A 12,475-nucleotide genomic window follows, 5' to 3' on the forward strand; every position below is an offset into this window, starting at 1 on the left:
GAACTCTGCTGTGAATGCGCACTAAGTTTTAACGTTCTAGCTCACTTCCGCTGTTTACGGCAGTGCTTGGAAGGAAGGTGTGTAGCGTGTGATCGTCGCATTGACCATGACAGGGAAAGTTAAGCAGACAATCTGCATCAAATTTTGCCAAAATCTTGGCGATACGTGCTCAGAGGTCTACTCAAAGTTTTCAAAAATATATTTTTTCGACCATCTTGGAAACATCTGAAGCACTCATACACTTTTGTGCGGCTCATACACTCCTCTCCATATACTTTCTGCAACTTTGCGTCGGCCTCTGAGCAGGTATCACCATGACAACTTTCTCTGTCATGGTCAATGCAACAATCACACAACACACCTTCCTTCTGAGCACTGCTGTAAACAGTGAAAGTAAGCTAGAACGTTAAAACTTAGTGCGCATGCACAACATAGTTCAAGGTCAATCTGTGCCAAGCGGCCCTACTTTGTATGCTTTAGCTTCGTTACTGTGATAACAGTCCGAATACTTATTGATCAGACCTCATATGTGTGTATATATATATATATATATAAGCGTTTGATTCTATCAATAGAATTGCACGTTGGGAGATCCTAAAAAAGCTAGGATGCCCTGAAAAATTTGTGAGAATGTTTAGACAATTTCATGACAAGACGGAAGCGAGAGTTAATGTTGGAGGTACCTTATCAGATCCAATTTCTGTAGAAACTGGTGTAAAGCAAGGTGATATTCCTGCTTCTAAACTGTTTGCTATATATTTCGCAATAGTCTTTCAAATAGCTTTTAGAAATTGCCCTGAAAGGGTCTATATAAGATATAGGACAACAGGAAAACTTCAGTCTCAAAAGACTCTGTGCCAAAACGAAGCTCTGCATTCTCACCTTGTTGAGTTTCTGTATGTAGATGATTGTGACCTGTTGGCACATTCTCAGAAAGATATGCAGCACATGGTGAATGCGATGTTTGCAGTATGTGCAGCATTGGGTCTAACAATCAGTCTAAAAGAAACTGTTATAATGTACCATCCTGCTCCTTCCAAGATGTATGTGGAACCTTTTATAACTGTCAATGGTCAAAGGTTGGAGACTGTACCTAGATTTATTTCTTTAGGAAGTACCTTGAGCACTGCTGGTCTTGATGATGAAATTTCATACAGAATCAGCAGGGCTAGTAGTGCTTTTGGTAGGCTTGATAAGCGTCTGTGGAAACAACATAATATATCTTCACAAATTAAAGTTAAGGTATGTAACACATGCGTCCTTCCATCTTTGCTATATGGAAGTGTGGCATGGATTGTTTACCGTAGGCAGGTAAGACAATTGGAACGATTTCATCAATACTGTCTGAAAAAAAATTTTGATGATAAGCTGGAAAACAGCCATTAGTAATGTGGAGGTGCTTGAGAGGAGTGGCAGTAGAAGTATAAAGTCAATGATTTTGCAAAGACGTTTGAGGTGGGTGGGGACAATTGATAAGGATGAGTGATGAGCGACTGCCCAAGCAGCGATTGTATGGTGAGCTGGAAGATAGCAGGAGACCAGCGCATAAGCCTAAACTAAATATATACACATATATATTTATACATATATATATATACATATATATATACATATATGCATATATATATATATATAATAATATTAGGGACAAAATCCAAAATTACAGGTAAAAACTCAATTAAAATCAATTTATAAAAAATTAAAATTAAATTGAGCTTTATAGATAAAATATAAATAAAATATATAGTTTTAGGGAAAATAACCAAGTATCAAGAACTCATCGATGAAAATCCACTATCACATATAGAAAAATTAACAATTTGTGCATTTAATTGTTAATTTTTCTATATGTGATAGTGGATTTTCATCGATGAGTTCTTGATACTTGGTTATTTTCCCTAAAACTATATATATATATATACATATGTAAATGCATATATATATATATATATATATATATATATATATATATATATATATATATATATATATATATATATATATATATATATATATACACACATATATATATACATAATAATAATGATAAAGGGTGAAATCATGAATGATTTTTACCAAGTGATCAGCGTGGAAATAAAACCTCATAGGCAAATTTTATAAATATTTTATAATTATATACATAATTATAATAAGGGCTTGGCTTGCGCTTCACCACTCACTGAAAAATAGACGTCAAAAGACACTATTACCACCATAAATTCTCCGAGAAAAACACACTACGTAATAGGTTAGTAGAAGAGAGAAAATAAATAAAAACTTTGGTTAACCGCGTACATGATCGTATATCGGGCTTACAGTAATAAAAAAAACATTACTTTTTTGCCTTCATCAGCATCGGTATACCCAGGCATATAAATACCCGTGGCCACGGATATGTAAGCGAGCTGCGTCTTCGCTTAGCTTATACCCGTCGAAACTCGCAGAGATATGCATATATAAGCGATGCTATATTCTAAGTCCGAATCACATATATATACATATATATATATATATACATATATATATATATATATATATATAGATACATATATTCATACACACACACAAGCATATATATATATACACACATACATACATACATACATATATATATATATATATATATATATATATATATATATATATATATATATATTGGATATATATCTTTCTAAATTAAAATATTAAATATTGATTTTCTGCGAATATTATTGATAATATTATGAATTTATTAATAATATAAACACACACACACACACACACACACACGCACACACACGCACACACACACACACACACACACACACACACACACACACACACACACACACATATATATATATATATATATATATATATATATATATGTATGTATGTATGTATGTATATACGTACAGGTCATCGCTTATATATGCATATATTTTGCTATATATGTATATGTGAGTGTGTGTGTGTGTGTGCACAAATATATGTATATGTACGTATATACATATGCATATATATTCATACAATTTATATACGTATATATTATTATACCTATATATGTGTGTATGTATGTACATATGTATAGATATGTATGTGTGCGTGCGTGTGCGTGTGTGTGTGTGTGTGTGCGTGCGCGCGCGCGTGTATCAAATAAAGGCAAGATAATAAAGTACCAATATTGAAACTTTTATATTCGAAAACAGGAAGGTTTTATTCCAAAATATTTATGACTGCGAAGATGTTGACAATAATATTCTATAAAATAAGCTGTTTTTGCTATTTCATATCTGATATTTTTTAATATAGCTTCGTCTTTTTTTTTTTACGTTGCTTTTTTCATTTTGCTTTTTTCGTTTTGTTTTCAACAAGTTGTTATAAATGCAGCCATTGTCAAGTAGAAATTATTATTGAAAGCTTCCATATCTCTTCATCTCTAGATTTCTGCTTAGGGCAACAAAATCAAGCTTTCCTGTGAAAAACACCGACAAGTAGAATTGGCTATTTACATATATGCCTGCATACATACATACATACATACATACATACATACATACATACATACATAATACACACTCGCACACCCACACACCCACATACATATGTGTGCGTGCGTGTGTACGTATTATATACACAGATATATAACATTAAGATACATGTCTAATATATTAATATAAAATACAATATATGATATGTATGTAATACATTAATATGATATATATACATACACAGTCATACATAAATACTTACATACATAAATACATACATAGGTAGATGCACACATAAATATATACATACATACATTTGTACATGCATGAATATATACATACATACATAAATACATACATACATACATACATACACAAACATACATACATGCATACACACACATACATACATACATACATACGCAAACATTCATACATACAAACATACATACATGCATACAAGCATGCCTACATACATATATACACACCTACATACATAAATACATACAAACATACCTACATACATATATGCACACACACCTATAGAAATATACCTACAGACATATATATATACACACATACATACAAACATACCTACATACATATATACACACACATACATATATATATATATACATGCGTACATACGAACATACCTGCATACATATATACACATACACACATACATACATATATACAAACACATACATACATATATACAAACACATACATACATACATACATATATACACATACATACATAAATGCATATATATACACTCATACATAGATACATACCTACCTACATACGTAGATAGATAGATAGATAGATAGATAGATAGATAGATAGATAGATACATGCATACATACATAGATGCATATATATATACACTCATACATACACACCTACCTACCTACCTACCTACCTACCTACCTACACATGCATACATACATACATACATACATACATACATACATACATACATACATACATACATACATAATAGCTGATAATCCCGTTTATAATAGCGCAAACAAGATGAAAACCCGTTGTACTCAAGGACACTCCAAGTTGTTTTCTGAAAGAGTGGTTCACCGATCGATACTGTTATTTTTTTTTTAATGTTATTGATCTTAGATATTATTATCACCTGTTAAGAACAAGACTATCACCATTTCGAATATTATGAAGTTTTAATGAAGGTGTAAAAAAAAAGAAAAGGAGACCCTGTAACATCGTGACATTCAATAAATTCAAATTCTTTCCGCCTTTTGATCGCTGCTTCTGCTGCTGCTACTACTACTACTACTACTACTACTACTACTACTACTACTACTACTACTACTACTACTACTACTACTACTACTGTAGTTGTTATTCATGATAGTCAAATATGCCGTAGTCGTCATTTCTTCTTCTTCTTCTTCTTCTTCTTCTTCTTCTTCTTCTTCTTCTTCTCCTCCTCCTCCTTCTCCTCCTCATCCTCCTCATCATCATCACCATCACGAATATCACCGTCGTTGGCGTTATCGTCATCGTAACCATCATCATCATCATCATCATCATCATCATCATCTTCTTCTTCTTCTTCTTCTTCTTCTTCTTCTTCTTCTTTTTCTTCTTCTTCTTCCCAATCCTTATTCTCCTCCACCACTTCTTCCGCTCCCACCACCTAATCTCCTCCTCTTAATCAGAAGACGAATGTTCTGTCAAATCATTTGATACTCTAGTAATATAATTTTTTTTTAAATTTAAATTTAAATTTTTTAAATTTAATTTCTTTATTTTTAGGTATTCCATGAAACGTTATCTTCAGAGAGGCTGATCTCGGAATGATGTAACAACTGAAAAGAAAGAGGAAATGGTAACTGTTCGTTTCTGGTAATTAACTCACCTTAAAGGTGAACAAAGTACTTACCAGCAAGGGAAGATGTGGTGATGGTGGTTTTGGTGTTGGTGATGATAATGATGATGATGGTGATGGTGGTAGTGGTGGTGGTGGTGGTGGTGGTGGTGGTGGTGGTGGTGGAGGCGGGGCTAGTTGTGATACTGGATCGATGGAAGGTGGCGATAGATTTGGATGCAAGTGGAAAGACAAAATTACACAAGTAAAAATAGAGAAGATACAATTAAAATAAAATGATAGAATTACTCAACGGAAAACTACTGGCGATAATCGAAGTGAAAAAGTGAGGGCCCCTATGAAGTTCTGTGATACTCATTCTACTAGAAATAGCAGCAAAATCTCCTATCGTGAATTACCGTGGGAGCTTCAACGGGATCGTAAAGTGATTTAGTTGCCAGATACAGCAGCCATATTCCTTTAATGTCATGCAATACTGTCTTAAAAATACAACTCATTGGCCAGTGTTGTTCAAAATGAGTTCCCAGAACTTCATGTTTCTTCGAAAACATTTTTGGGTTCCAGAAAATAAAGAAATAATCTAATTAAAAAAATAATAATTTATCTTGTAAAAACAGTGGTACACAGATATCCTGGATCACATCCTGTAAAGAATAACCTGGCTTATTGTCATAGAGTTACAGATACTAGCCCGTTCTAGCACACAAGCGCACTCTCTCCTCTCTCTGCTCTTTCTACCGCTGCTATAATGGCCTCTGCTCATCAGACCTATTTGAGCTCGTGCCACCTCCACTCGGATATTACTGACCTGTTCGTCTCTTCCCCCCGCCTCCACTTTATCATCCTCGTCGTTTCAAACTCCAAAACCACTAAGTACTACTCTCAGACCTTCCTTCTAAAAACTTCGGCTCTTTGCAATTCCACCCCTACCCCGTTGCTCATATCTTCTGTAAATGTCAACATGTCATCAACCTCAGTGAGTAGGAGCGTCTGTGAAGGGCAAGAGATATGAGTCCGTTTCCTACAGGAAACTTTCAAAGACTTTTCCATTCAAAAGTGTTTCTCAACCCAATATTTACATGCTGTTGTTTATAGCTTTATGTATGCGCTTCGAGATATTCCAAGAAAGTTTATAAAATTCTTACGTTGTCAGCAATACATGCTTACTCACACACACGCGCTCGCACCCACACATTCGTACGTACGTGCATAAATACATGTATGTATACACACACACACACACATATACAAACACACACACACATATACAAACACACGCGCGCGCGCACACACACATATATATATAAATATAATTGAATAAGGCAGAGTTAACAAGAAGGAGTACGGTTGAACATGTATTAGCAATCACTAAAACTGTTTTTACGCAACGTAGTTCTCTGGGCCTGCAGGTATTTGGTTATGTAACCTGCATTATGAGATATAGTTGTGTTTCCTCAGGCGATATATAAACATTGTCTCCATAAGCTCAAATTCTCGGCTTGAAGAGCATCCTACGGAAACAATATTTATATATCGCCCGAATATATAACCAAACACTAGCAAACCTGGAGAACTACGTTGCGTAGAAACAATTGTAGTGATTGCAAATAAATGTCTAACCGTACTCCTTCTTGTCGATTCCGCCTTATTCAGTTAACTATTCACACACAACAGAAGCTCAAACGCAAATCTGGAAGTACTACTACTACTACTACTACTACTACTACTACTACTACTACTACTACTACTACTACTAGATAGCAGCGGGTGGAATCTGAGGGCGGACGAGCTTTATACTGTATTCTACTACATTCTTAACTGGATTTAACATAACTATAGATATGTATTCATATTCGCCAAATAAATTTATTGAATCAATAATGAATATCATCAGAAGCTGAGCGACTGAACAGACAACAAACTCACAACCGGATGATGATGATGATGATGATGATGATGATGATGATGATGATATATATGTGTGTGTGTGTGTTTAATTTTTTTTCCCGCAGCTCGCTTGACAACCGATGCTGGTGTCTTTACGTCTCAGAAAAATTAGTGGTTCGGCAAAAGAGACAGATAGAATAATTACTAAGCTTACAAAGAATAAGTCCTGGGTCGATTTACTCGACTAAATTCAGTACTCCAGCATGGCCGCAGTTAAATGACTGAAACGAATAAAAGAATATCTGACAGCATTTTGTCTGTCTAGCACCGTTTCCACAAATAGTTGCACGTGTTGCTTTCTTTAAATCATCTCCGTTGATCGGTTCAATATTTCAAGTGCAGTAGTTTGGTTGTTAATCGGTTGCAAGTTGGGCGTAGGTTCTGGAATATTAAATGTGAAAAATTCTTTACTCAAATGTTACTCCCGAGGACAAGAAAAGAAGAAATCCATTCATAGAACTTCATTCCAAATTTTCAGTCTCACTTCAGACTCTCCTCGGGAGTCTGCATTATGCCTACCGCTCGTTAATACGCAATCTTTTGTCACTTTTGTTGTTTTCTAAAGCACTTGTTTGTATAAACAGATGCCTTAAATTTCTATGAAATAATTTATTTGTTAATGCTATTATATAGTTGTACACAGAGAGTAATACTTATCTGCATACTACTTCTGGCAACAATAACGAATATGAGGCCTCTTCAGGCGAAATTCAGGGAAAGCACACTTGCTCCTCAAGTTTTCATAACTGTTGTGGATAATGTAATGTGTATGTTAGGGCAAGACAATGGCTACATTGTCGGGAAAAGGCAATCCAATGGACTATCCGCCGCAAAGCTTACGGTATTAGCTTTTGCTGAAGATATTTCAATTTTAAGCAATAAACCAGTTAACAGTTTCAACATAACTAGAAATTTTGAAACTGCATTTATATATTTGTGTGCGTGTGTGTGCATGTACACATGTGTGTGTGCGTGCGTTTGTGTGTGTGTGTATATGTCTACGTACGTATGTATGTATATATGTATGCATACATCAGACACAATACACGAAAATTGGGGAAGGGGGATAGTCGATTACTTCGACCCAAGTACACATCTGGTGCTTATTTTATCAACTCCGAAAAGATGAAACGCAAAGACGACCATGGCAGAATTTTAAAATAATAATGCGACATAGCATGCCCCGGTGAAAGAAGAAAAAACAAACAACTATGACGATTTAAAGTGGGAAATACGAAGGTTGTGGTCAATGAAGAGAGTAGCCGTGATACCAATAGTAATTGGTGTAGTTGGAAGTATCAGCACTCAACTACCAGCATGGCTGAAAAAGATCGATGCAAGTGTGAAGGTAGAACACCTACAAAAATCAGCATTGCTTGGAACTGCAAGAATTCTTCGCAGGGTTCTTGAAGCATGACTAGTAAACAAGTGTCACCTTAGTCTGCTGGTTGTGGACAGCTGACACTTTATATCATACTCAGCAAAATAAGCTGTGACTTTTCATATAATAATAGCAACAACAACAACAACAACAACAACAACAACAACAATAATAATAATAATAATAATAATAATAATAATAGTAGTAGTAGTCGTAGTAGTAATACCAAGTAGAGTCATGCAGGAGGATGGAAAAATAACGATACTCTGGGACTATGATTTTCAGACGGATCGTGTAACAGAACACGGTCGGCCGGATATTGTCGCATTGAATAAGAGAGACAAATACTGTCAGATCATTGATGTAGCCACACCAAATGACATGAATGTTGTAAGTAAAGAGGTTGAAAAAATCACTAAGTACTCCGAATTGGAATTGGAAATGGCAAAACTGTATGGAATGCGAGAGGGTAATGTAAAAGTGATACCAGTGGCTCAATCCCATTGAAACTTGAAGTCTTCTTAAGGCAACTGGAAATCCCATGCATGATTGATGTCTTGCAAAAAGCAGCCTTATTGGGCACAGCGCACATCTTAAGGAAAGTATTATCTGTCTGAGGTCCTTGTTACGAAGGAATAATAATAATAATAATAATAATAATAATAATAATAATAATAATAATAATAATAATAATAATAATAATAATAATAATAATAATAATAATAATAATAATAATAATAATAATAATAATAATAATAATAATAATAGAAGAGTGCACTCTTCTTTTAATTTTGACTCTATATCTTCAGGAGGAGTTACCTCAATCCTTTCTAGATAAACGAAAATGAAGTAGATTGACAAATTTATTTTTTGAACCAGTGGAAGACACGCAAGATGTCGAAATATTGTTCACGAGATAGCAAATGGCACTCTTCTTTTAATTTTGATTCTATATCTTCAGGAGGAGTTACCTCAATCCTTTCTATATAAATATAATAATAATAATAACTAATAATAATAATAATAATAATGATATATAAATAATGATGTTAAATAATTATAAAAGGAATTAAAACTGGGATTTTTAACAGTTGTAACTCTGAATTGAGCGTTCCTGTTTGAAAAGCAAGAGCGAGAAGCTCTAAATATCGACAGTGAAAAGTCTCAATGTCAATTACAGATATTCAGAACTGTTTGAACGTCTAAAACATTAGTACCAGTTAACTACTGTGGCCTATATAATCGCCTGAATCTTTGACTAAAAATCCTCGTTTTGTATTTATTTACACAATCTGTTAAATATCATGTTTTAGGTATCCTAAATTACACTGTATTCTATAGAAATATATGAAGGGATGCTTTAAGGGTGTCGCGAAAAGCCTGGCTGGAGGCCCAACCTTCCGAGTTCTTTTACAGGACTTAGAAAAACTGAAGGATCGCTGAAATAAATGTATGAATTGAGAGGAGAATATTTTGAATAAAATCATAATTAACTGATCTTATATTTTCTTTTACCCAAAGCCAGAAACTTATCTGCACCACTTCGTATACTGTTTAATTAACTTTGAAGCCGACCAATCAATTATATGCATATCAGCAACACAGCTAATGAGCTATGGATATATATATAGAAAGATAGATTGAAAGCACAATTGGAATTTTCCGTTTAACTTTGGTTCGAAAGCCTTTCCCGATTACTGATTTTTCTAATTCGGGGATGGTCTTTGTGGCAAGAAGCTTGCTTCCCAACCACATGATTCCGGGTTCATATGTGTGTGTGTATGTGTGTGTATTTATTTATTTATTTATTTATTTATTTATTTATGTGTTTCAGCCAAGTGGCTGCGGTCATGCTGGTCATACGTATGCGTACGTATGCGCGCGCGTGTGTAACTTAAACCGCTATTTGATATTTCTTCTCAATTTTCTAATGTGTACAGCCGATGTTTATAGACATGTACACTTTAAATATAACTGAAACACACACACCACCACCACCACCACCACCACCACCACCACAGCCGCCGCCGCCGCCACCACCACCACCACACCACACCACACCACACTTGCATCACAGACACATATATACATAAGTGGGCGTGCCTGGATGTTGTATATATTATATGTGTGTGTGTGTGTGTGTGTGTGTGTGTGTGTGTGTGTGTGTGTGTATGCATATATTTCGTTATTTTCCTCGATCGGGCGATCTACTGGCACAAATCAGTCAACTTTGTTGACTAAATTTTACATGAAGCTATTGCTTTATAAGTTCCTTCAGAGTTGTCTTTCTTAGGTACATCCCATTGACAAGAGTCAATAAACTCGAAACGGCGATGTCTGGGATTCTTGATAGATGACAGCACTAAACGAATCGGGTGTTTTCATACCATTTTTACCATAAGAGAAATATTTTCTTCACGTTAACTGCAATGTATTTGCCTTTTAGTAGTCGAAATATGTAACAAACATACTTTAACCTAAATTTTGTCTGTTTGTCTGTCTGTTTGTCTGTCTGTCTGTCTGTCTGTCTGTTTGTCTGTATATACTTGGTGTCATATTAGATAAATACTCAGAGTTTTGACTCACTGTGAAATTACGCACCATGAGGTCATTTCAGGCAGCTTCCTGGCTTGAGAATTGAGATATTGTTTTGCCCGACCGTTGTTATTTTTATTACTCAACGCAGCAGGGATTACCTACTTCAACTTCTCAAGAAATTTCGTGACAGTAGTGTAAAGCTATTTATTATGATGTGAATAAGATTCTGCCAACACACAAATTCATTTATTTAACGGTACAATCATACAATGTTGAAGGCCTGACAAAATTTACTCGAATGCAAATGCAGCGTAATGTATGAATATATATATTTATATACACATACATACATACATACATACATACATACATACATACATGTACATACATACATGCATACATACATACATACATACATGTACATACATACATACATACATATATACATACATGTACATACATACATGAATACATACATACATACATGTACATACATACATACATACATACATACATGAATACATACATACATACATGTACATACATACATACATACATACATACATGTACATACATACATGCATACATACATACATACATACGTACATACATACGTACATACATACATACATACATGTACATACATACATACATACATACTTATATATATACATGGAAGTATAAGCATGCAAGTATCACACAAAACAAAACATATAAATCTAAATACATGCATACGTACATACATATGTGCATACATACATACATACATACATACAAAAACACCCTATTGCTTAAATTCTAATGAAGGAGCCTTGGATCTAGGTTAGAAACCGGCTCCTTCTCTATTGGAAAGAAATCTTGAAATAAAACTGAATAATGACTGACATACATACATACATACATACATACATACATACAGACAGACAAACAGAGTCATTCTTGATTACTTAAAATCGCCGTGAATTTACGTATGATAGCAAGGAAATAGTCGGGTCGATCGTCATCCTAATCTACCAAAAAAAAACCTCTTGGTATCTAGTTACGCATCGAAATTAAATACGCATCGATATCGTGTGTGTGTGTGCGTGTGTGTGTGTGTGTGTGTGTGTGTGTGTTCACTTTCAGTCACTAAGTAGCTTCGTATTTGGTGCTGTTTACGTTACTAATAGTTTCTATAGCAAGAAGAGAATTGTTAGAAATACAAAAACTTGCTGTGAAACAATTCAAAAGCACTGAAAACAATATCTATCTATCTATCTATCTATCTATTACCT

At 34.4% G+C, this 12,475-nt stretch overlaps 1 protein-coding gene across 1 annotated transcript; it reads left to right on the forward strand.

Moving 5' to 3' along the window:
* The first annotated feature begins 630 nt into the window (after nt 1-630).
* LOC149137770 (uncharacterized) lies at nt 631-5,307 on the forward strand. The gene is made up of 2 exons (XM_089352537.1): nt 631-1,242; nt 5,263-5,307. Exons 1-2 carry the CDS (start codon nt 631-633, stop codon nt 5,305-5,307), a joined length of 657 nt encoding a protein of 218 aa, XP_089208663.1.
* The last annotated feature ends 7,168 nt before the right edge of the window (nt 5,308-12,475 follow it).

This window comes from Octopus bimaculoides, chromosome 1 (assembly GCF_046866305.1).
Source record: "Octopus bimaculoides isolate indiv1 chromosome 1, ASM4686630v1, whole genome shotgun sequence".
NCBI lineage: Eukaryota > Metazoa > Mollusca > Cephalopoda > Octopoda > Octopodidae > Octopus > Octopus bimaculoides.

What these genes read in the sequence shown, in the direction of transcription:
- LOC149137770 (XM_089352537.1), top strand. Translation starts at nt 631, where the DNA reads ATGTTTAGACAATTTCATGACAAGACGGAAGCGAGAGTTAATGTTGGA. An exon ending in CTTCACAAATTAAAGTTAAG is followed by an intron (nt 1,243 to 5,262) that starts GTATGTAACACA and finishes CTTTATTTTTAG; the next exon opens with GTATTCCATGAAACGTTATC.